This window comes from Sebastes fasciatus, chromosome 10 (genome assembly GCF_043250625.1).
Source record: "Sebastes fasciatus isolate fSebFas1 chromosome 10, fSebFas1.pri, whole genome shotgun sequence".
In the NCBI taxonomy this organism is placed as follows: Eukaryota; Metazoa; Chordata; class Actinopteri; order Perciformes; family Sebastidae; genus Sebastes; species Sebastes fasciatus.
This window is the reverse complement of record NC_133804.1, coordinates 7,440,240-7,465,134: the sequence shown is the minus strand read 5'-3', so window position 1 is coordinate 7,465,134 and position 24,895 is coordinate 7,440,240. Positions and strand designations below refer to the sequence as shown.

Genomic DNA, 24,895 nt, shown 5'->3' with positions numbered 1-24,895 from the left:
ATCAAATGAACATGTCTTCTGTTTACTATACTAGATAATAGTATATTTGATTGATCCTAAATACAATGTATTTACTATAAATTGTTAATGTCTGTATGACAATAAAGTAGAATCAATTAAATGTCTATCTTAGTTTGACCAGTTTATGTATATGGAACATACATTGAAGCGTGTTCCATGACAAACACAAAACGCTGTTGCACATCGTCAATACGGGCAGCTGGTTAAGTTTATGGTCCAATCCCAAAGTCCCCCCTAAGGCCTTCAGCCCTGAACCCTCAGGGACTTGACTGACGTCACCTGGTAAATTGTTGAGTGTGAGAGGCTGCAAGGGCTTGAAATGGTATAAATATGAGTGCGGCGAAATATCACACTACCTAGAAGATGCCAGATGTGGGTTTTATTTTACTGTTTACTGCCTATTTGAACGTCTTCCAGACTCTTGCCTTACAAGATGAGATTAAACTGTCAAAAAATCAATTTACTTGTTTTTCTCAAACTTCATTAAGCAAAATGAAAAGTAATGGTTGATGAATAAACCAGGTGTGTAATATAGTTTAATGCTGCATTCCTTTGATTTCATGTGTTTTTTATGTGTCATCTTAAATCCTTAATGTTAATTTTTCTGTGTTAATTTTAAATAGGCTATGTCTGGCTGAACAACCATGTGCCGTCCTTGTTTATAATTTTTTTTTTTTTACTGCTAACTGTGGTAACCTTATGTTTAACGTCACAATGCTATGAATTGTGGGTAATTTCCTCAGGCTGGAGAAATGCGTACTTATGGAAAGTGTTCCTAAAGGACTCAAAATGTCTGTGAGAGAGCCTCATGGACTTGATGATTTGGGACAGCCCTGAATCTTCACAGACTTTGCAGTAACGCGCCTCAAAGTGGCTAGAAGGGAACCAGCAAATTATGGAAACTCTTGCGAGGTTGTTAAGGTTAGGCATTGACCTCGAATAGTTAAGGTTAGGTTAGGATAGGTCGTCGGACAGCAAGTATCGTGAGAGTTTTTGCAGATCTCAGATCAGATTTTGCAATTTGTGGGCTCCCTTCTAGACACGACCGTAAGGGCAACTAGTTAGTCGTAAGTCAGCATCAATGTAGACTTACTGTTGGAAGGTTTTATAACCCACTTCCACTCCCCACTAATTGGTTTGAGATGGCCCTTAATATGGTGGACCCTCCGGTAGGGAGAGGGTGTAGGGGCTGGAATGGAATATATGTTTCCCCATGGACGTATAAAGAGAATGGTTTCCCCCAACCTAAACCTGAACCAACCATGGATGTATAAAGAGATTGTTAATTTTGCGCATGTCTGGCCGTGCCAAGGGCTGTAACCATCGTTAGAACTGGACTGTTGTAGAATGGAAAAAGCATACTGAGAAATGGTGGATCAAAGTTTGAAATTGTCTAGTTATTTCCAATTACAGAAGCCTACATCATGTAGTAATTCCCAATAAAATAAAATCACAAATTTCTCAAATCACGAATACCTAAAGCATTATTAATTTGACCAACAAAAGGCATATAGTGTATATCCTCAAATATCAATGTTCAGAACACATAAAGGACTTTAAACTCTACATTCAAACAAACATCCTCCTGTTCAAACAGTGACCAAAAGTAAGTCTGTAACCAAAGTCCACTCCTACTGAGTGAACAGAGACCTGTCATCAGCATGTCTGTGAGTATCAAACTTTATTTTGCATCTAAATAGACATTATGGACAGTAAAGAATGCCACATTATGGGGAATGGAATGTGAGGAAGCGTTAACAGTGTGTTGCATGATGGACTTTGAACTTCAGAGCCGTTTAACTAGTGTTAGTGTTCTGCGGTAGATGAAGTGCTGTTTCAGACACGTCTTTGCTTTGACAAGCGTCAGGAATATCTTGTGCACGAAAGTGGTCAAAATAAAAAGCTGATCAGGCCAACATGTTTTGGTGCTTGAATAAAAATGAACATGAATATGGAGATTGATCTTGATAAACCGACATCATGCAGACTCTGATATGTTGACTCTTTGTCCACAGGGTCTAGTCAGCATGGAGCTGTCCCCCCCTCCCTCAGGTTTAGAAGTAGAATATGAGACACTTTTCACCACAGGCTCCCTCCGCTTCCTCCATGAGCTGATCTCCACATTTGATGAGGAGGTGGATCAGGTAAGACAGCGGGAAAAAAGCCCTTTATTCAATGCATAGAAGATTTGTTTAACTCAGGATGAGGCATCTACTGTACTATATGTGCTCCATTCAGGTCCTGCGGTTACGAGTGTCCAGAAAGTCCCATTTGGACCTTTCAGGTGACCTGCCGAGCTTTCTGGAAAGCACCACACATATCAGGAGAGACCCAGCCTGGAGGGTGCTGCCCGTCCCCCCGAGGCTCCAGAGAAGACATGTGGATATTGGGGACCTGGCTCCCTGCGATACCCAGCGCTTCATTAAAGCTCTCCAGTCACCAGCACAAGGCTTACAGGTACCACCTCTATCACTTACCTGTGACCATACGATACCAACACAATAACTGTATATTGTATGCTGAAGTGTTTGGTCATGAAAGGCCTTATTATAATTGCTGTAGTACATGCAGTGAGTAACTGCAATTAAAGTCATATTAAAGGGATAGTTTGGGTACTGCTGTGGACGTATCTATACTGTTCTTGTCAACACAGTCTGCTGGCTTTGAAGAGGGCATAGATCCGTTTTACTTTCAGTTCAGTTCCCCATCAGAAACGGCTGTCTGACGGCAAGATAAAGCGGTGAAAATATTCTAAATATAAATTAGATTTCTCTTAATACATCCATGGCACAGCCTCACAGAGCCACCAGCATGGCTGCAGACTCCTCAAATAACTGTTCTTTGGTTTCAGGTTGACTTTGACGATGGGAACTGCCCTACATATTACAACCAGATCAAAGGCATTCATAATGTTTTTAAGGTGGTTCACAGCCAGTTCCCCGGTAAGTGGTTCACTTTATATTGCTACTCATGTTGGACATGGACAGGAATATTTGTGTGGTTGCACATTTCAGGTGTGGAACAGACTAAAAGTCGCAGTACACACATACTCTCATGTACCACACCATTCATCCACCTCCCTCCACGTGTTAACAGATGTTCCACACATATCTGAGGCGCCAGTGCTGATGCTTCGTCCTCGTGCATGGAACATGGTGGAGCACAACATGATGGTAGTATATCACCTGTACTTCACTTCACTCAGTTTATTAAGTCGGTGCAGATTTGGATCAAAATCTGCAGTTGAAGTGGTTGAAAGTGGTGGAAATAAACCTATGGTTTGAACTGCAGAGCTACAATGTGTTATGTTAATGTATCTGAGATTTGAAGCTGTAATGTGTGGAGTTTTGAAGTTTCACTTTGGCGACTCCCAGTGGTCGTATCAAAAAAGACAATGTTTGATTGTCAAATTTTTCTACAAACAAAAACATCTGCTATCGGAATAATTTGAAAGATGTTATAATCACAAAAAGTGACACAGTGACTTTAATAAAGTTACACTGATTTTGAATTAATTAAAAACATACCCATCTTATTTCATAAGCTCATAATAGTATTTTTCCACAAAATATGTTACAATTTTACAACTTTTTAGACAATAAAATTACCAATAAATAGAGATGATCACAGTATTTCTAGTCTTGGCTCTAGCACTGGCTTTTGGTTGAAGTTCAACAGAATATTCACACATTTACTGGTCCAAGAAATGATAGTATTCCTGGTTCTAACTTCTCAAATGTGCCATTTTTTTTATATTAATATGAATGTGAATTGAATACCATCAGACTAAATAAGCAGTTTCCAATCAATTTGGTGCTGTGGTAACATGTGATGGGCATTTGTCATTATTTTTGTGTTATATGCTACATTAGTATATGAAACAATCCATACATATCTTTTATTCCAGGTGGAGGGGAAGGAGGCTCCTGGTCCTCTCTTTGACTTTGGACTCCTCATGTTTCACTGTGGACAGACACTGTTTGAAAACAAGAGTGGACCCTTTTTCTATCTCTCAAAAGTAACACACACACACACACACACACACACACACACACACACACACACGCACACACACACACACACACACACACACACACGCACACACACGCACACACACACACATATGATTCGTCTGAATCGAGTCAACATGAAGCTCTGTTTGTCATTGTTTTCCAGGTGGAGAGCTTCATGGAGGCCAGACTATGGAACAAGATATTTGTCTGGACTCAACAGAAGGTCTGCGCATGTGTCTGTTTATGCACATATCAGTCATCATTTTGGTGTGAATGCTTCTAGCACAACATATATTCTTCTACAAAATCTTTATTAAGATTCATGTGAAATTACAGCCAATTCTTAAAATCTCATATCAGTTTTTCATGTCCCTGATACGTTAACTTAATCACAGTACATATTTAGCATGCATACTCCCCCTGGTGTTCATAAGGTGCTTTTTCACCCCAAATGATTTCAAGCCCATTCAACCCCCTTTCTGCTACACCTCCTCATACATCTAGAGAAGCCAAGTGGTAAATGGAAAAGAATGACTAATTTTTCTGTTCTATAACAGATATTTTTTAATTAAAGTTTCACTCTATACATTTCCATTCCCAGGGCGTAAATTACCGACACTTTGTCACGCCCCTTGTGTGTGATGCCAACGCACAAGGCACCCCTCAGCGCCTGCAACATGCATCAGTTACTTTCAAGTAACTGCAATGTAAACCCATCCGTGGCAATATAAAACACTCAGAGAAAGTGGTCGGGGAGTGCGTTGATGTAGTTTAAAGAGCGAAAAGAGACATACTGGGTGGGCAGGAGGGGAGGTAAATGGGTCCAACAAACACAAGGCCTTCAGCCAAGAGACTGCTGTTTGTGTCCTGTGCATTAAGTTTCATATTTACTTTGCAAACGTAGAAGTTATAAGCCCAACCATGATGTTTATTCCTAAACCTAACTAAGTGGTTTTGTTGCCTAAACCTAAGCAAGAGTTTTTGTTTACAACGTTAAGCACTGCGACGGTTACTGCAACAGTAAAGTGACGCTGAAGGGTCCGACAAAGTGCTTAAACTTTTTTTTTATTGCAGGTTTATTGAGGCAATTTAACTTTCCATTTTCAAACTGCCATTCCATTAAATCAATTTGACATTTGTTGTTTTTAACATTTATGAATGATTATGTAGTAGTATAAAAATAATGTGTCCCTCATATGTAGTCCTATCTAAGATAATTTGTGTGTTTGTGTGTCTGTGTGTGTAGTTGGGCCTTCCACTGGGCAGCATCAAGGCGACGGTGCTAATTGAAAATGTATTAGCATCGTTTGAGATGGAGGAGATTCTCTACGAGCTGCGAGACCATTCAGCAGGACTCAACTGTGGCATCTGGGATTATTCAGCCTCCTTTGTCAATAAGTTTGGTGAGCCAAACCTTCTAGCTTTTAGCAGCTCCTGACATCCCTATGATTACACTGAGCCTCTGAACCCAGTCCAAAGTGTCTGGAGCCCCCCTGGCCTTCACCGACAAAAAGTCACTCAAAGAGACACGTACCAACCAGGAAGAGACTCAAAATGACCACAAAGAAACATAAAACAACAGAGAGATGCAAAACAGCTGCAAAAAAAACACAAAGAGACTCACAACGACTGAATGAAAAGGGGCAAAACAACAACTAAGGCTGCACTCACACTGCCAGCCATAGTGCTCAATTCAGATTTATTGCTTAGATCAGAGTTTTTTTGACGCAAAACAACCACAAAGAGACTCAAAACAATGACAAAGAGACTCAAAATGACTACAAAAAGGGGCAAAACAACCACAGAAGGAAATAAAAGACCAAAATAATTACAAAGAGAGATGCATAACCACATCAAAGAGACACATAACAACAACAAAAAGAGGCTAAACAACTATAGTCTGTTTGTCTTGCTCCTATGTTTGACAGGTGGAGGCACCTTTTTCATGTCTGTGCCCAGGGGCCCATGTCTCGTAATCCGCCCATGGGTCCAATACTATCAGAATTAGGTTTCATAGTATTATTAACGTTTTACAATAAACAAATTGTACAGAAAAGTTATGGTGAAAAAAGGCAATCTTTGTCTCGTTTAAGTCATGACGTTATGTGTTTTCTCCTCCAGGTCACCGACAGGCCTTCCTGCTTCCCGACCGCAGTAAATACGTCAACATGGAGAAGCGCTTTCTGCGCAGCTACATGGACCTGCTGGTTCAGACGTGTCATCGGAGGGGAGCGCTGGCCACAGGAGGCATGGCTGCCCTGCTGCTGCCTCAGGACCCGCTCAGTGACTCCCACAGGAGAGTGTTGGCTACTGTCACCAGGTGGGAACATCACTGTTCACACACACACATACATGTTCATGGGAGTGAATGAGAAAAGCTCTGCAGTGCAGATAATGTGATCTCACTGATGGATTAACTGTGGCTGTGCTCTCTCTCTCACAGAGCCGTTATGCCGTCATTTAAAACCACCAAAGCCTTAATAATGAATCTGTCTCTCTGGTTATCTAGGCATGAGACATTCAAGACATTCATTTGACAATGGGACAACATGACTAAAAGCCACATTACCAGTCATTAGGCTGCAGTGTTAATCACACCCACAGAAGTTATCTCAAGCGTCTTGAGATAACTTCTGTTGTGATTTGACGCTATATAAAAATAAATTGAATTGAATTGAATTGAATGGAGGGAATATATACATACTGATAATTTTACAAGTCCAATAATGTTATTAGTAGTGGGTCTAACAATGTAAAGTTTGACTTGAAGATGGTATCAAAGCGAGGCTGTGTTAACTTTTGAAAGAAGAAATAATACATGTTTATTCTTACAATAAAAAGTTGAATTCATAAGTAATATAGTGCAAGCTTTCTCAATTCAACGCACAAGCCTACATAATCTAGTTGAATCACGTACATAACATAGTTAACCTAATAACATAACAAATATACTTATTTTAACCCAAACAATGAACTTTTCCTAAACCTAACCAAGTAGTTTTGTTGCCTAAACCCACATCCTGCACGTTGAAAAATGATGCTAAAGTGGTACCCAGTGCGTTAAAAAATTATGCCAAGGGGTCCTTACCAAGCGTCCGTATGTGACGAGTTGGGAGTAAGAACAAGTTGGCATTCAACGCTGAATTGACAGATGTTATCTTCACATGGCCTTCATCTTTAGATTGAAATATGTCGACCTCTCTGACACTGTTTTTCTCCCACATGTCAGACTGAAGTTACTGGAGATCAAGGCAGGTGTGGACGGTTTCATGGTATATGATCTGAGCTTGATTGAGCCCATGCAGAAAGTAAGCACTTGATCATGAGCCATGCAAAGCTTTCTATAAATACAGACTGGCTGTAATGACTTATATTTTCTGTTCATGGCATTTCTTCACCTCTTTCAGCTCTTCAAGCTCCACTCTGAAGGTGATAACCAGCTTCACCAGCTTCGAAATGATGTCACCGTGACTCCTGATGACCTATTGTCCATGCCTTCGGTCAGTCGCTCAGTTGTTCCAGAATTGAACAGCAGACCATTTTAACATAATTAAATAATTCATTCTGATTCAACCATTTGTTACAAATCCAAACCAACAGCCTCTTCTAGTCTTTACGCGGCAGTTTACAGATTAAGTAGTCACCAAGGAGGCAACAAGTGCCTTAAACCTGCATTCTTTCTAATAGCCAGCAGGGGGCGACTCCTCCGGTTGCAAAAATACAGCATGATGTTAATTTAGTAAATTATGGTCCCATTTATAGTAAAATAGATGATGAAGCAGGGGATGCTTTAGAGCGCGGCTACCTTGGGACTGACAAGTTGCTTCCATGGCGACCTGTCAATCAGGATTTAGGCATAGCAATGCATATCCAGGCATTGTGTACATTTAAATAGCCGTGAACGTGTTTTTGGGTGTTACCCGTGTTTACACCTTTCACTTTGTGTTTTCAGTTCATGAAAATTAATTGTAACATTTTGGTGGCCTAAAAATGTCTTGTGTTCGGTTGTACTATAAGACATTGTAAGAACCCGCTATTAATTTTTTTTCCGGTAGCCTAAGTTGTTTTAAGCTTTTCGTTTTTTAAGCTAAGTTTTTTGCTGGCCAAATTTAGCATCCCAATGTATATAGCGTTAGCAGGTAACTTAACGTTTGCTCTGCGGTAGTTGGCACCGCCGGGTCTCGCTGCTCTCCAGCTCCAGTAGTCCACAAACCAGTGGGTGATGTCACAGTGGCTACGTCCACTTCTTATTCTATGGTAGGCACCATGCAAGAAGAGGTCGTTATTTCACTTACTGCAGATAAATGTATTATTGGGAGGGAATGACAAATTCCCTTACACAAGATACACATGGGTGACAAATGAAAAGTAGTTTTGTTCCACCAAGAGCCTCCAGAACTCTACTGCAGGGATGAATACCGTTATTCCAAAACATCTTCCCTCATTCCCTCGAGTATATTTTGATGTCTTTTGTTTTTCCTCAGGGAGGAGTCACCCTTTATGGTTTGAAGTATAACATCGGGGTTGGTGTCCTCTTTTTCAATGCTTGGCTATCAGGTATGTACATTCACATATTCTTGTTCTCCTCATGTTTAGGACTAGACAGGATAAAGTCTTATTGTATAGACTGTTAAAAACATGCTCTGGTTCTTAGGTAAAGGACACTTTTTCTACAGAGGCCAGGTTGAAGATTCGGCCACAGCAGAGATTTCCAGATCACAGGTGGGTTGAAGATTACACGATCCAACTTCAGCACCCATCCCTGTGGAGCAGAACTTTCTGCAAATATAAACTAGAAAGTTCATGCCTTCTAAACCCTATGAGCACATGTTTTATTACTAGGAAATGTTTGAAATGTTTTTGTCTGTGGATCCTATCATAGCTCCGGCTCTTAGGCTGCGACAGAAATGGGAGACCAGACGATGTTAAAAGTGATAAACACATTTATTTACAAAGTAACAATAACTAAAAAAGTGGAAGTCAGTAGTCAGTCATGTAAGCATGCATGGATGTGTGAAAATATCTGTAATCTGTAAGGAAAGAGAGAGGTGTGAGGGTGGTGAGCTTTCATAGCCAGAACCACACTGAGCCCAGTTGTGGCTCATGAAGCAAATGAAGATCCAGATCCTGTAAAACAAGGAAGAGCCAGAAAACTGGACACGGGACACCTAGTGGAGGGGAGGGGTCATCACAGTCCAGATATGCATCAGTATACAAATGGTGAACAAAAGCCTGAATGCAAATATTAGGGCTTTGCACAAGGAGGAATTAGACATTTCATGAGTCGGACTCATAACCACTGAGATTATTACCAAGCAAACTTATTTTCAACTGGTTTTTTTTTTATTTATTTTATTTAGCATTTACACTGAACAGACAGACCAAGGCAGAGATAGAAATAGATACAAACAATTAAAGTAAAGTAAGTACATAAGCATGTGTGTGTGTACGTGTCAGGTGTGGCAGTGGATCCGTCATCAGACTCAGCTGGAGGACGACAGCAGGGTGGTGAGCAGGCGGCTGGTGACTGACCTCACCAAGGAGCTGATGATGGAGCTCCGTCACTCTGTTAGGTGAGCAGACACCCTTTAAGGACACCCTTTTGGGACAAGCCTTTTGAGTGACGTAGACATGTGTCCATGGTAGATCACTGGCTCCATTGACATTGTAAATTGTTTTTCCCCCCCACAATGCAGATCTGTTCTGTAAATGATACATCCCATGCTCTCTTTTGATAAATTTATATTTTATACTTCCAACAATGGTCAGTTTAGCTGATATTGGTCCTTTTATTGACAAGGCTCACACACACCAAGTATTATTATCAGAATGCCTTTACTTTGAAAACTCCTCCTACATCACATCTGGTTACAAGGCTCTGGTCTGTAACATTAGACTGCCCTCTATTGGTGTTAACTGTATACAACAGTACATATAATACAATACAGTCCTTATTCTTTAATGCTGTCTGTCCTGGCTTGTAAGCAGGTAGCACTATTGTTTCTCTGTGGCACTAAAATGTTAGGGATTACCAATAAAAAAATAGTGAGAAAGACAAAATGTTGACATATCATTACTTTAACTTACCATAAATATTTTTTATTTTCGTCTTTCTTTAACTTTGTCTTTTCCTGTAGGAAATGTGTTTCTGTAGTTATTTGTATCACTGGAGGATATTACTATGGGATGTTAACTCTAGCTCAGGTGTTCAGGTCTTGTCTCTCTCTCTCTGTGTCTGTCTTCTTCAGGAACAAGCAGAGGTTACACACAGCAGCAGACATGTTCCTGGAGGTGGTCCTAAAGAGAGATTTCCCAGAGTTCATCACCACCTACCTGAATCAGGACCACACCTTTCTCAGCTCCCAGAACAGTGGACAGGTGGAGGCTGTAGACACAGACATGCCCCGAAACAAACTGTGAGGGTCCAGCTGGAAGACTGCTTCATGTTCTCTGCTCAACACTCTCTATACATAACAAACATTGAGGACATCCCTAAAAATTACAGTGGTCATTTTCCATTATTTTTTTTTTGCTATTTTATAGACTAAATTTGATAGTTAAAGAAAATAAGATGAACCGATAATGAAAGTAATGCTTAGTTGCAGTTAGTTTGAGTCAGTAATCATACTGTAAGTCACACTCAAGATTCACAGATGTAATATGTTCTATCTCCATTTCCTGTTAAATATATTAATACATTTCAATGAATGAGCTTGCCTTGCTTTATGTTTGATGAAGTAAATACATGCCACCTGGAAAGCCATGACTTTTAACAACATAAATCAGGAGTCAGGACCCCAAACCTTGAAATAAATCATCAATAGCACAGATATAGTAACACTAATTATAATGTATAAGTTGTCATATTGCCAAATGGTGAATACACAGCATGACAGTATAGCAGCATGAAAATACTGATGGCCTGGAGGTAGAAACTGTCTTTGAGTAGGTATTCAGACCAAAAAACAGCCCTGCACTAAAAAAACAACACAGAGAGTACGTTGGTGGAGGTGTGCTGCTTCGGGTACAGTTTTAGAGCCATGAGTAGGAAGGCTTATCATATACCAAAACAAGGCACAGAAGTTTATAATACTCACACTGTCACACAATTTTAAAACTCTGGAAAGTTATCATAACTCCAATTATGTAAATAGTAGAAATACAGCCTTGTCTTTACTTAATTATCTACCAAGAATGTGCACTTGCATGTTTTTGATTGGCCACCACAGTGCCCTGCGTTGACAGGTCTCATAAGGTTAAAGTTAGTCTGAGCATGGCCTAAGCCTGCAAGTCCCTGTGTGGATACCATGTGTCAAATACGGCAGTTTGGTCAGTGGCTCTACGCTTCAAACTATGACGCTTCTAGGTACCCTTCTAGCGTCAGTTTTGCACGTGTCAATTTCCGCTCGTTACATACATATCTTTTCAAAATAAAACTTCAGTTTTCACTGGAAACAGTTTGGATAGGTTTAGGTAACAAAACTACTTGGTTAAGTTTAGGAAAAGATCATGGTTTGGGTTAAAATATGTACGTTTGTAGTTAAGTAAGCTACGTTGCGTAAGCTACGCAATAACGGCACATAAAATAAGTCAGTGTTTAATTTTGGTTACACACGGGGACACGAGCACTGGTCTCCTGGGTGAAAGTCCTGTGTTTTTTGGACCCAATCCACTACCTTTATCACTCTTTATACTACGTAACCTGACTTCCTCCTTTACTCCCGCCATAAGTACGGCCACGTAGAGCGTCATAGTTTGACGTGTACGGCCACTGACTAAGCTGTCGTGTTTGATAAGGGTGATCGGGGTGAATACTTTGTGTGCTGAGTTGAAAGAGTTCTTGATTATAATCAGCGCGCTTCTCAGACAACATGAGGTAAGTGTCCCCAATGGATGGGAACCCACTGCCTATGATATGCTCTGCAGTTCCTGCCTCTCTGGAGAGTGTGGTGGTTGTGAGCAGAACAGCTGTCAAATCATACGGTGATGCAACTTTTCAGAATGCTCTCAGTGGTACGCCTGTAAAAGTTTGCGATGATTGCCGGGTCCATGTCAAACTTCTGAAAAAGAAGAGGAGTTGGCAGAAAGTTTGAAGCATGACGTCTGTGTGAACTATGTATTAAGAGAGCTGGATACCCGTCCTACTGGACAAAATATAAAGTCCCCTGCAGCCCATGAAGCATTTTCCCCAAAGATCACCATTATAAAAGAGACAACTGCAAAAAACTGTTGACAAAGACATGTCAAACTGCTTTCGAGGTCAGTTGTTACTCTTTCTATTATGGTGGTTATAGATTTGTAAAACTGTCCCAGAAAAGCGTTTTTTATGTGCATGACATCGTATGATATGCGTAAGCATTGGGCCACATGAAGCGGATGAAATCAGGAAGCGGGAACCCTTTTTTTGGCTTGTGTCCAGCGGGCAATTTTTATTCAATTGAATGGGCCCTCTCTTGGAATCCAGTACAGATCTTATAATACATCCATGTGGTGAACGGTTCAGTGAGGTCCTCAATTTGTGCACACAGAGGACCTTGAAACTGCTTGAGCCTTTTCAATCTCAGTTCAATAGATAGATAGATACCTGCAACCTTCCTCTTGTCCACTTTCCTCTCTTTAGTTTCATCGATTTTGAAGCAGAGGTTGGTATCATGATATGAACTCATCAGGATTTGGACCTATTGTCTATAAGCAGAGGTCAAAGTGTCTACAGAAGCCCTGTACAACCAGGCAAAGCAACACACTGATAAACCAGATCAGAAGAGCTTCACTGAAATGTTGAAAAACAGGCTGAAGACGCTATGTCAGTTTAGTAACGCCTGCAGGGTCATCACCCTCCCCCCCTACTCTGTGGAGAGGTAACTACTAGCTGGCCACCTGACTGTGTTTTACTGTAGGTTTAACAAAACTCCACCCTATACCTGACTCTACACAGACAGATCAGGAAACGCTGCCTTCTTCTATACCATTCTATACTCACACAGCAACAGACAGATGACAAGATTCAATGTGAGACAAAAGCTTCCACTGAGGGAGGACAGCAGAATACTGGAATACTGCCTCTACAATCAGTCAGACTGACTACAGACACTGCATGGAGTTTTAGAAAAATAAGGTAACCACATAACTCTAGTGACTGTTTGAGCCGTCCAGATCTTGTGTTTTTGCTTCACTCCCAGAGGGAAATGGCTTCTTGTTCAGTGGAGGATCTCTGCTGTCCTGTCTGCCTTCAGATCTTCAAATATCCTGTCATCCTGTCATGTAGCCACAGCTTCTGCAAAGCCTGTCTGCAGAGCTGGTGGACCGAGAAACAAACCCGTGAGTGTCCATTCTGTAAGAGTATATCTTCAAACATTGAGCCAACTTGTAATTTGGCATTAAGGAAACTGTGTGAGGCCTTCTTACTGGAGAGAGATCAGAGAGCTTCGTCGGGCTCTGAGGCTCTCTGCAGTCTGCACTCTGAAAAACTCAAACTGTTCTGTCTGGATCATCAGCAGCCGGCGTGTCTCGTCTGCAGAGACTCCGAAAACCACTCCAGCCACACATTCAGACCCATCGATGAAGCTGCCCAGGATCTCGGGGAGGAACTTCAGAACTTCCTGAAGCCGTTGGCCGAGAAGCTGGCTCTCTTGAGTAAAGTCAAACAACACTGGGATCAAATGGCAGAGCACATTAAGGTCCAAACTCAAAGCACGGAGAGGCAGATTAAGGAGCAGTTTAAGAGGCTTCACCAGTTTCTAGAAGAGGAAGAGGAGGCCAGGATCTCTGCTCTGAGAGAGGAAGAGGAGCAGAAGAGTCAGATGATGAAGGAGAAGATTGAGGCTCTGAGCAGAGAGATAGCAGCTCTTTCACACACAGTCAGAACCACAGAGGAGGAGCTGAGAGCTGCAGACCTCTCATTCCTGCACAACTACAAGACTACAGCAGAAAGAGTTCAGCAGCGCATCCTGCTGGAGGATCCGGACCTGCTCTCGGGAGCTCTGATAGAAGTGGCCAAACACCTGGGCAACTTGACCTTCAACATCTGGAACAAGATGAAGGAGATGGTCTCCTACACGCCAGTGATTCTGGACCCAAACACTGCCGGTTCATACCTCATCCTGTCGGATGATCTGACCAGTGCGAGACGCGAAGAGGAACAGCAGGTCCCTGACAACCCAGAGAGGTTTGCAGACCACTGCTCCGTCCTGAGCTGTGACGGCTTCAGCTCGGGGACTCACAGCTGGGACGTCGAGGTCGGACAGAACATAAACTGGGAGGTGGCAGTGTTTGAAGCATCTGCCCACATGAAGGGATTCATTAACTCTGGATTATGGAGGGTAGAGTTGTTTAACAATAAATACAACGCGTACTCCCCATCGGCTCAAATTGATGATATTCAACTGAGCAAAAAACCCCAACGGATCAGAATGCATCTGGACTGGGACAGAGGAGAGGTGACGTTTTCTGATCCAGACACTGACACGCACATACACACCTTCACGCACACTTTCACTGACAAGCTGTTTCCATACATTTGGACTGAAGATACACTCCCTCTGAAGCTATTACCAGCGAAGGTTTCTGTGACAGTGGAGCAGTAAATGTAGAGATGATGATGATGATGATGATGATGATGATGATGATGATGATGATGATGATGATGATGTGCTTCTTAAAGTGGAGTCAATCTAAGAACTGCTTATATGCTATTATCTCTTCTTATACATATGTTTTACTAATAGAAGAAACTTCTATCACTTTAAATGACAAGCATATTTTCTTTTGTATCCAGGCGTGCTGATATGTTGTTTTTTGTGCTCAATGTGTGAGATCTCACAATAGTTTTGCGAGATGTCAGGTTAAAAAAAAAACAAAAAAAAAACTTTGGCATCATGGAAACACAACAATGGAGCGCACACACCCGTGGGAGAGGCTCATTTTATGGAGGAATTTTATTTTATAGGAACAAGATGTAGGACTGACCGCTATTGTTTTAAATGGATAACAGCAGTCCAAATCCAAAACAGTGGAGCCGCGGCCCGTCCGCTCCTCTGGTGTGACTGATAGCAGCGCAAGTTTAAGCAATTTGAGGGTTACCTTCTAGGCACGACCGCGTTAGCCTCTGGCCACCAGCAGCAGTCAGAGTCACTTCACCGGCTGTGTGTCTCAAATACTCGCTGCCTTGATAACCAGCTGCCCACGGACCACAGATAGATGTGCCGAGGCTTTTCAGGTCTTGTAGAACGTTAACAAAACGCATTCGGAATAAGGCCTAATTCAGATTATCCAAATACAATATTCTGTTTACATGACCTGAGTCAAATTTAGAATATTATCATATGAATAATAGTGGAATATGACTGTCCGTGTAAACGTAGTCATTGACTTATTTTTACCATAGTTTTGTTACGTAACTTACGTACTTTACTAACGCCAGTTACGTAACTTATTCTAACCCAAATCACAATCTTTTACTAAACCAAACCAAATAGTTTTGTTGCCTAAACCTAACTAAGTAAACCTACAAATGAAGTAAACCTTTGTTGGAAGCTTATTTTGAAAAGACACTATGCATATAACGAGCAGAAACTGACACGCCGTCCCTGACACGCCCAAAACTGACACTAGAGTGGCGGTATTTGACAAGTTGGGAGTGTACCATAACAGTACTCAACTACTACAGAGCCTCCTGAAGATCATACATACATTGTAAATATGTGCTGTCAACTGGAGAAATGCTCACGTCAGCCTCCTTGGTGTGAATTCAAGCAGGGCAGGACTTTTCTGTCGGCTGCAAAATCTCCTACCTCGCCACATGAATAGTGGAGGTTTATCAGCACAGGTCTAAATATTGTTGCGTTGGCTGCAATGCCTGTTGTATTGTTCCATGACGTTTTTGTGAGAGTCTTATTTTTATTCCTCTCACGAGTCACGAGAAATGTAAAAACAAAATTCTAAATATTCATATTGCCAACTGTGGTGGAAATGTATTAGACATAAATGAATGTATGATTTGGGCATTATGGTGTGGCATTTCGTGAGGCCTCAGAGTCCTTCACTTGGCATGCTTTATGTGAGGAGACTCTGGGATGTAATTGAGTTTTTAGTATGTCTGTGTCCATGCAGGGGTGCAGCCAGAGATTTTGGACCCCATGAAAGAATATAATATTGGCACCCCGTGGATCATTTGACCATTTGACGACCCCAAATATTAATAATAAATGTATCTTTGCTGACTAGAATGTCTACTGTAGTCTGATGTTAATTACCTCATATGTTTTCAACCAGCATTGAGCATTATGATTAATGATTCAATGAAATGAAAATAAAGATGTATCACTGATATTATAACCAACAACAAAAAAAAATCAAGAAATCGTTCTGTTGTCTCCCAGTCATCAGTGTCTTTGTTGTTATTCAAATATCTTTTAAGCACAATACTGATATCTCTCCTTATGGGAGTCGCATCCCAGATAACTGAGTCAAAGGTCGCCTCCTCCCTCTCCTGCGGAATTGTTTTCAGAATGATTTTTGCCACGATTCAATAAACTCATTTTGAATGTCTGAGCTCAAATAGTGGTTCAGTATCCCTGTTATTGAGTAATAATTTCCCTTTATAATGAATATAATGAGTAATAATATAGTCAGGAAGAGGAGCAGAGTCTGTGGTCTTTCAGCAATAAACACATTTTTATTGTCTATACATTTTTCCATTCAGTCACATGTGAGGCTGAAAATCCTAGTGCATCAGGTAGAGAGTAGTTTAACCTGTAGCCTATAAATAAGTCAATTAAAGTTAAACACATTCTGCCAGTAGAAATGTCATTCAGTGTCTGAGCAGTTTATTCACTCTGAAGTTCACTGTTGATCAGTTGAACTGATCTGGTATAAATACAGAATAATGAAGGTGCAGGCATTTGTCAAATGTTTTATTGTGAATGGGAAACAAAATCCAACGCAACAAAAGTCGCCACGGAGCTGTAAATATTTCAGAATAAATGCCAAATGAAGGAATTCTGTCCACAGAGAAAAAACTCTTGAGGGCTTTTATTTAAAAAAATAAAAGCAGGAAGTGTTGATTTAAAAATAAGTCTTTACTTTTTTTCATCTCCTTAACATTTTATACAGATTTAGAGATCGCAACTGTAGTAATGTTGCTGATATGATATCAATATACAGTCAATTGATCACCGTGTCTCACGCGGGCTGTGTGGCTGCTCTAACCTGTTAACATGGATGCCGAAATAAAAAACAACAGGCAGCTGCCACGCGCTGTCCATGCGGCCGGTTCTGTCCTGGGCTTTAGAACTTTAACCCTTTCACAGCGTGTGCTCAGTTCAGGAAAGTTGATTATAACCTTTTGGTTGCCTAGAAATGTCAGAGTCAGGTTGTACTTATCTCCACCCACTCGTGTCACTTCTGGTTGCAGTTACACACAAACACAACAGAACATGAGCTGATTATGCCGCCTGTGTAGACACCTGTATGAATAAAAAAAGAATCATATTTTTTCAGTCAGACAGGTGAAAATGGACAGCTGATAGGGTAGAGATGCCTCCTGTGTAGGTGTTTCTTAAAGTGTTGCTGAATATAGAAAATGTCTCATGAAGAGTCTAATTTTTAGCTCTAAATGATCTGTGCAAATAAAATACATTTTTAAATATATATATCATATATATAATATCATAATATACTTTTAACCTGAAAGTTAACTTCTTTAATAGTTGGGCTTATGGCTATCTGAGACTGGCGAAGGGCTTTAGGATCCTTCACATGTTGATTTGGGGCTTGAAATACATCATCTGTATGTGTGACCCATGTGGTGATAATACAATAATACCGTCTCTAGTGGAACAATATCGAACTATATTATTTTCTTGATTAATTGACCAATATGACGTCATCAAATGTCGTGTTTTAACCACAACTCAAATATATTCAACTTACTGTCACAGAGGAGTAAAGAAACCAGAAAATATTCACATTGAAGAAGCTGGAATCAGAGTATTTTGACTTATTTTTCATTTAAAAATGACTACAATTAATTGATTATCGAAATAGTTGGTGATCAATTTAATAGTTGACAGCTAATCGATTCATCAATTAATTGTTGCAGTTCTAAATCCATATGTTCTGGAACAAACTCCATGTGCTGTCCCAGATGAATATGTATAAAGAAACCAATTTTACTGACAGCAAGGTTAACACTGATACTGCTTTGTATTTTGTAAGTTAGTCCATTTGAGTCTTCATTCACAGCCATATTGATGCCACATTACTGCTCTTTGGTTGGTGCATAATAACAGTTCATGCAAAAATTCCCTAAAGCACTGGTTAGCTTGGAACTGGGCTAAAACATCTGAAATGCAGTCGAGTTATCCACTATGGTACGTTGTGTTAGTTGTAGAAGGAGAGCAGGAGTGGTCCAACAGTCAAATCTGACCAACTGGTGGTCTTGATTTTGTTCTGTCCTGCTGAGAGTTTTGCTCTTAAATTTATATCCTGGGAAGGAAGTGTGTCACGGTCATGGTGGGTGTGACCCGGTTGCCTCTTTTGGTTTTGCCGGTCTTGCTGAGGCCGATGTACATGCCAGGGTAGGCAGCTGATTCATAGGCGTTATAGTTGTTGGCCAGGAGAGTCTCCTTGAACTTGCATTCATCACTGTAGTGGCCCTGAGGATGAAGAGAGGGGGACAACAGAAAACACTCATTTATCAAGTCAATACTAATCATTGTTTTAGCTTCTGGAATGTGAGAATTTCTTTTTTTTTCTCTATTTGGGTTTTGGGACTGTTTGTAAGACAACATATCGTGTTACTTCCACCTTTACTCATGAGGCCAGAATCATATTTCACACTAGAGGTCCATGTTAGTTAGACGTGATCCTTTAAAGGTTCTACATACGATATCCAGAGCATTAATGTAGCAGCAAACAACTACTGTCTTTGTAAAGATACAGAGGAGTAATGTAGGGTGCCCATATTTTCAAACCCCCAAAACCTGGACCCTTACTGTAAGTGTACCGCACATTTGTGCACATGATGCGCAAATATGCATGCACCACAGATGTTTTTATCAGGATGGCTAACTTTGTGCACCTGTGGCACATTTGAGCACAGGGTGGGATCAGAAAGAAGACATTATTATGGAGGGGTGCATTAGAGGCTGTGACAATCATGACTTATCACCTTCACTACTTCCACCCCCTTTAATCACAGGACTGTCCTCCTCATGACACACTGACAGTTTGGGAGTCCTGTAGAGAGTTTTCTCTCAGAGGAAACGTTGTTGTCTGGGACTACGGAAATTATTATTCAACTTTAGTTTTGCGTCATCATGGAAGCGTAGCACCCACCCTCCAGTTCCCCCAGGTTAACACTGTTAGCTCTGTCAGCACTGTTGCTGTTGTTTGCACTTCACTCATTAATAAAAGGCCATTTACATTCAGATTTTGGGTGCATATATTGATCTGAGTACTATTTCAAAGTAGTAATATTACGACAGTGTTTTGCAGCCACCAAGATAAATAATATTTGCTCAGTTTGTTGTTAGAATGAGATTTTTCCTATTTCTCCAATTTTCGATGTTTCATATTCTTGTTAAAGCTAAATTATTTTGAAAAACAAAAAATCAGGAACTGTTGTTGTTAGAACAATAAACTGAGCAAATATTGTTTCTCATGGTGGCAGCAACACTTGCTGTAAGTAGAAATGTTGCAGGCACAGTGAGCTGGTTGGATAAGGGGCTGCAGGTGACAGTATGTCATCAGAGCGAACATGCTACCCTGTCCTATGGAGAACCATTTGCACTGTGTGCATCATGAGATCTACACACGGTTAGATATCCTAGCTGTATGGAAAAAGGCCTTCAGGGTCAGGAGCTGTCCTCATTGTGTCACCCTAACAACAGTTACTTAATCCCCCCCACTCATAATACTGTATACTAATGTAAGGAAACAAACTCCCTCGCAGAGGTCTAGGAGCAGCTCGAGCCAAAGGTCAATCTAATTTCCTCCACCCACCCCATCCGAACCACCTCCCGTTGAGCATACAGGCCTGCTGTTAGATGAGTAACTGGATGACTAACTGTTGTTTAGATCATGAGTTAGCCTCAGTCAGCATTCAAAACAGATTTAACTGGAGCTGATCACTCCAATGTCTGGGCGGTCGCAACCAGTCTCAGCAGGTATCTCTCTGCCCCGTCAGAGGCTGCTTCCCTCGCCTCTTCCCTCGCCCCTTCCCTCGCCACTTCCTGCTGCTCTGTAGCCGCTCTGTGAGCGTCACTGGCCGGCTGGTGAGCGAGCTACGCCCGCAGGCGATTGTGGAGCTTTTCAACTCCAATAAGGCAGATAATCACAGGTTCCTGTTGATTTATAATCAACATTTGTGTTGTGATATTTAAACAAACTATCCGTCAACAAGGAAATAAAAGCCTCTTGTCTACAGACCGGTCTCTAGAGAGCTCCAGCAGCTCATAGCGGTCTGTGAGCGTAACCGCCCGGCTGGCGAGGTAGCGATCCCGGCAGGCGCTATAGCTAGCTGTCACGGCAGTTTGCGGAGCTTTTAAACTCCAAAAACGTTGAAGCAAATTTTCGATTCGCCACCAATTTTCGTAAAACTGTCAATATTCAAAATCGACACGGTTCATTTCTTGCCTCAAAAATTTTCAGAAGTGAATTTAGTGATGAAATAGCTACGAAAAATGTAAAAAAATAAGCCATTTTTGGCTGCTGTTTGCTGTTGTGACCATATACCTGTATCGTTCCAGTGCTTTTGCATTGTGGGATACAGTAGGTGAGGTACTGTAGACTGGAGACTGGAGATTTTTCCCAAATCAGTATTACATCATTTTTGGCATACTGTAGATTTTACTGTTGTTTGGCTGCTGCATACTACATACTACATTTTGGCCAAATCAGTACGTACCACTAGTATAATATGAGAATACAGCATTTGTGTTGTGAGTGAAGACCGGGCCCTTGCAAGTGAGTAAGATTTACCAACTTGGATTTATGCCTGTGTCCAAAGAAGAACTCACATTAAATTAAATATGGTGCCATTTTCAATATATGCCCAAACCCATCTCTGTCATGGTTTTATTTTTATTTTTTTATATGCTTATTCTACATAAACTATTAAAACTATAAAGAAACTATAAAAACTATTAATTCATTTCTTATTTTCTTTGGTATTTTTGTCATATAGAGACAAGCAATGATGATAGCTGGCTAATGTATGTTGATATTTTCCAATGCAAGCTAGATATAACGTTAGTCGGGTTACAGCATACAGATATGGAGTGGTGCAATGCTTTAGACAAACTCAAGCCCGACCTGCTAGTATTAAAATGTGTAGAAACCAGCGACCCTCCCGCATTTCCAACATGGAGATCATGCTGTTTGACCTTAGTATCAATAAACATCTGTACAAAAAATGACGACAATTTCAGTTCAGTTCACACATCTTGTCATCAAATTAGCAAATCCTGAACAGTTCTTACCGAGCCATAGAGTTTCCCTTTGTTGCTCATGGCGATGAAGAGGCCGCTTCTGACTCCAAACAGAGTCAGCACTCCTCTCTCCACTGGGGACATTTCTAGAAGGCCTGGGACAAAAACATGGGAATGATCAGCAGCAGATAGAGTCCATCAGAAAGAGAAAGCCAAACAAAACGGCACACTAATGAGATCGCCTCAGGACTGCTGTATAGTCCCAATAAGTTTTGAACAGGAAAAGTCCCTGAATAATATTAGTGTATTTAATTTCTCTGATTGCATAGGTGATGCATTTCATGTTTTTGTTTTACTCCTCAAAGCATATGGACTGAATTTATGTTTTGCACTTTAACTGACCTGAACACATTTACACACCAAAGGCTAATCCACATAGGCAGTGTTTTTAGAATCTGCAGCTTGCCCGACTCACAGAACCAACCTGATCTCCCTACCAATTCGTCAAATATCGACGCTTGGGTCAGTGCCCGTCAGCGCCTGATACCGACGCACCCTTTAGCGTTTGTATGAGATGCATCGGGTTTTCAACTAACTCCAATGTAAACCCATCCGCGTCAGTATTAGACGGTCAAAGCAACTGATGTATTATAAAGATCGAGAAAGTCAGCGTAGAGTGGACGGCAAGGGAGGTTGCATGGGTCAATCAAACACAGGACTTTCACCCAGGAGACCTCTGTTCCTGTCCCATGTGAAGCCAAAAGTCAACGTTGACTTATTTTACCTTAGTTTTGTTATGTAACTTCCATATTTTACTAACGCCGTTTTTGCCGCATCGCCTGTTTTGGTGTGAATGCAGCCTTACACCGCTACTACAATGACTCGATAAATAAAGACAATGTTGATTTTCTCCAGTAGTAGAGGGGAAATGCTGCCCGCTATTTGTTTGGAGCATTGGCCCGGGTCGACACAGCTCGGCGCGCTAAAACTGGTAATGGAAACACAAATCGGTGCGGCCAAAAGTGCTCATGGAAAAAGCCCTCTGATGCTTACAAGAATGAAATGATTCAGATTCTGTTACTGTAGGCTACATTTGGAATGAATTGAATCAGCCTCTCCGGACTCCTAAAAAGTTGTTATTAAACACAGAATATACATTCTGTTCATAGAGTAAACTTTCATAATACAAAATATAAATCTTTGCCATTAAACAAAACATCAAGACTTTCTATAAAACATTGTATTTCCAGTCAAATATCTGAGCTAATAAGCTAGAAAGCCACACGTTTCCCATCATGCTCAGGTTAGGTCTTGCAGTCGGTGGAGAGCACCTGGCTCTAAAAACTCACTCATACAACTCACTCACACACACAGTCCCTGGAGAGGAATGAGGATAAAGGACTGCAGTTTATTGTATTCGAACTGATAACATCCACAAACCTCCATTGTATATTTAGTCATTACAACAGCAAGTAGTCATTAAAGGTTGTTAGTTCTAAGCAGTGGCTCTGTTTCATGGTTTTATAAGTTATATTTGGTAGGAGTCATTGCTGCTTTTTTGAGTCCACATTTTCCATTGTGCCCAAGTGAATTCTATATTATATAATTACATCAACTGACAATATATTATTATTATTATTTAATTGTTAAAATCAATCAATCAAAATCAAATCTTAACATAGAAATGGAAACCTTGCTAGCTATGATTAATTCCACATTTATTTGGATACTTACTGTATCTGTTTTCATTGTGCACGCCTGTGATCTTCCCGTTTGGTAAAACCTGAATGTGGAAGCCAATGCCCACATTACAGTAAAGTCTTCTCAGTCTCTTTATCCCCAGCAGGTATTCTCCATCTCTAGCTGTCACCTCCCTCTTGTCCCAGGAGCTGCCGCTGGCCCGCACCAGTAGCCCACCACTCCGTATGCTTGGTCTCTTACTGCTGAAGACTGGCAGAAGAACAAAGGAGCTGCACACCAGGATCCCATACAGGAGCAGAGGGAGCTTGGACCTCGATGAAGATGACATCCTCAATCCCCGGAAATCGTAGAGATACACGACTATTGTGTATTTCTAAAACCAATTAAATGTTCAAAATTGGTCATAAAATCTGTCCATCTTCAGTCTTTTAGAGGAAAAACCATGAAGAAAAATGTCTCAACTTCTGCACTCTTTAAAGCCCAGAGAGAAGTTTCAGTATGCATATTTGGAAGCAGAACCCATGAGGGGTCCAGTTTGCCAGTGACTTGTCCCCTGCTTCCTCCTCAGGTAGATCCAGCAGACAGACAGCAGACTTATATGTGCCCCTTAGTACGTCACACACCACCTGCTGTCTTGTTTGTCTGAGTCACAGATGCGGTAGTAGCACACAAACTGAGGAATACATACAGTAAAACACGTAGTGACAGAAAACAAAGAGAAACACGCAAGCACTCGGAAACATAGGGTAGTATATCAATTAATAAAGAGATTTGACAGAGGGATGGATATGGTTGCAGACAGACAAAAAAGAGACAAAAACGCACAATAAACAAAGTTAAAGATTAATTTGACTGATATCAGTATTATTTTTTACACCAGTATTACTGGTACTGATTTAAATAATACAGTTAACAGAGTGTTCGGTCCGTGCGTACACCTCTCTCAAACTGGACACAGCAGATGAAGCAATCACTCAACATCCATTTATCACAGACAGCCTTAATCACATTAGAAATCGTACTGACATTTGTATCTATATCGATTCTATACCAAAGTTAAAAGACTCAACATACATGAAAAGTGTTCTGTACTCAGTTGTGTGCACCTCTGTAAGGTCACAAGGAAAAAGAAACACATGTCCATGGTCTCTCAGTCATGGTTGCAACCAGGGCTGAAGTCTTCAGTGAGACATTAGGGGGGACCAAGCAACTCAGGGAGTAGATGGAGCCCTAAAAATGGGTATTTAAAATTAAGGTTTTTAAGGTTAATTTAATCATCAGCAAGTTAAAATAAAGCACTAATGGTCAAATTTACTGATCTTTATTCTGCCACGCCTGCATCAGCAGGTCGGCTCCCTGTGTAGCGATGTGGAAGTAGCCTATATGGCACTAAATCGTGTTTTCTTCATTTTAAGGGCACCCTACAGAGCACTGTATCATGTTGTCTCTAATTGAAGGACACCCTGGAGGGCACTCCATCACATTTTCTCACCTCACCGGTCAGCCTCCTAAGTGTATCCAACTGCCAAGCTTCCCCGGCTTGTAAAACTGACAGAAATTGAAATTCCGTGTCAATTTCCAGAAGTTCCCGGGAGTTTTCTGTGCTGCCTGCAAATTCCCGTGAACAGCCCTTAACCTGAAATTCCACGTCAGTTTACTAACTTTCCGTCAGTGTTATAAGAAGAGTCAGCAACGGATGCACTTTCTTAGAAAACCTAACTTTTTTAAATG

At 41.0% G+C, this 24,895-nt stretch overlaps 3 protein-coding genes and 1 long non-coding RNA gene across 5 annotated transcripts in view; 3 read left to right on the top strand and 1 right to left on the bottom strand.

Moving 5' to 3' along the window:
* Positions 1-24,895, top strand: part of LOC141774982 (uncharacterized) — a 1,018,885-nt gene that overhangs the window by 169,087 nt on the left and 824,903 nt on the right. The gene's annotated exons all lie outside the window — the stretch shown is intronic.
* Positions 1,561-10,742, top strand: ugl (ureidoglycolate lyase). 2 transcript variants are annotated; one of them, XM_074647824.1, is made up of 15 exons: positions 1,561-1,688; positions 2,037-2,165; positions 2,260-2,478; positions 2,873-2,963; positions 3,118-3,194; positions 3,929-4,039; positions 4,198-4,257; positions 5,281-5,437; positions 6,156-6,354; positions 7,264-7,342; positions 7,442-7,534; positions 8,519-8,591; positions 8,689-8,756; positions 9,492-9,607; positions 10,283-10,742. In XM_074647824.1, the coding sequence occupies exons 1-15, from the start codon at positions 1,683-1,685 to the stop codon at positions 10,452-10,454; spliced, it is 1,650 nt and encodes a 549-aa protein (XP_074503925.1). In that variant the 5' UTR covers positions 1,561-1,682; the 3' UTR covers positions 10,455-10,742. The 2 variants fall into 2 exon arrangements, with proteins under 2 accessions (XP_074503925.1, XP_074503924.1); XM_074647823.1 differs by lacking the exon at positions 1,561-1,688 and having other exon boundaries at positions 2,001-2,165.
* On the top strand, positions 13,103-14,649 carry LOC141774967 (nuclear factor 7, ovary-like). The gene has a single exon (XM_074647826.1). It carries the CDS (start codon positions 13,220-13,222, stop codon positions 14,615-14,617), a length of 1,398 nt encoding a protein of 465 aa, XP_074503927.1. The 5' UTR covers positions 13,103-13,219; the 3' UTR covers positions 14,618-14,649.
* On the bottom strand, positions 18,512-23,492 carry LOC141775858 (fibroblast growth factor 4-like). The gene is made up of 3 exons (XM_074649602.1): positions 23,198-23,492; positions 21,515-21,618; positions 18,512-18,688 (listed from the first exon to the last, which is right to left on the bottom strand). Exons 1-3 carry the CDS (start codon positions 23,490-23,492, stop codon positions 18,512-18,514), a joined length of 576 nt encoding a protein of 191 aa, XP_074505703.1.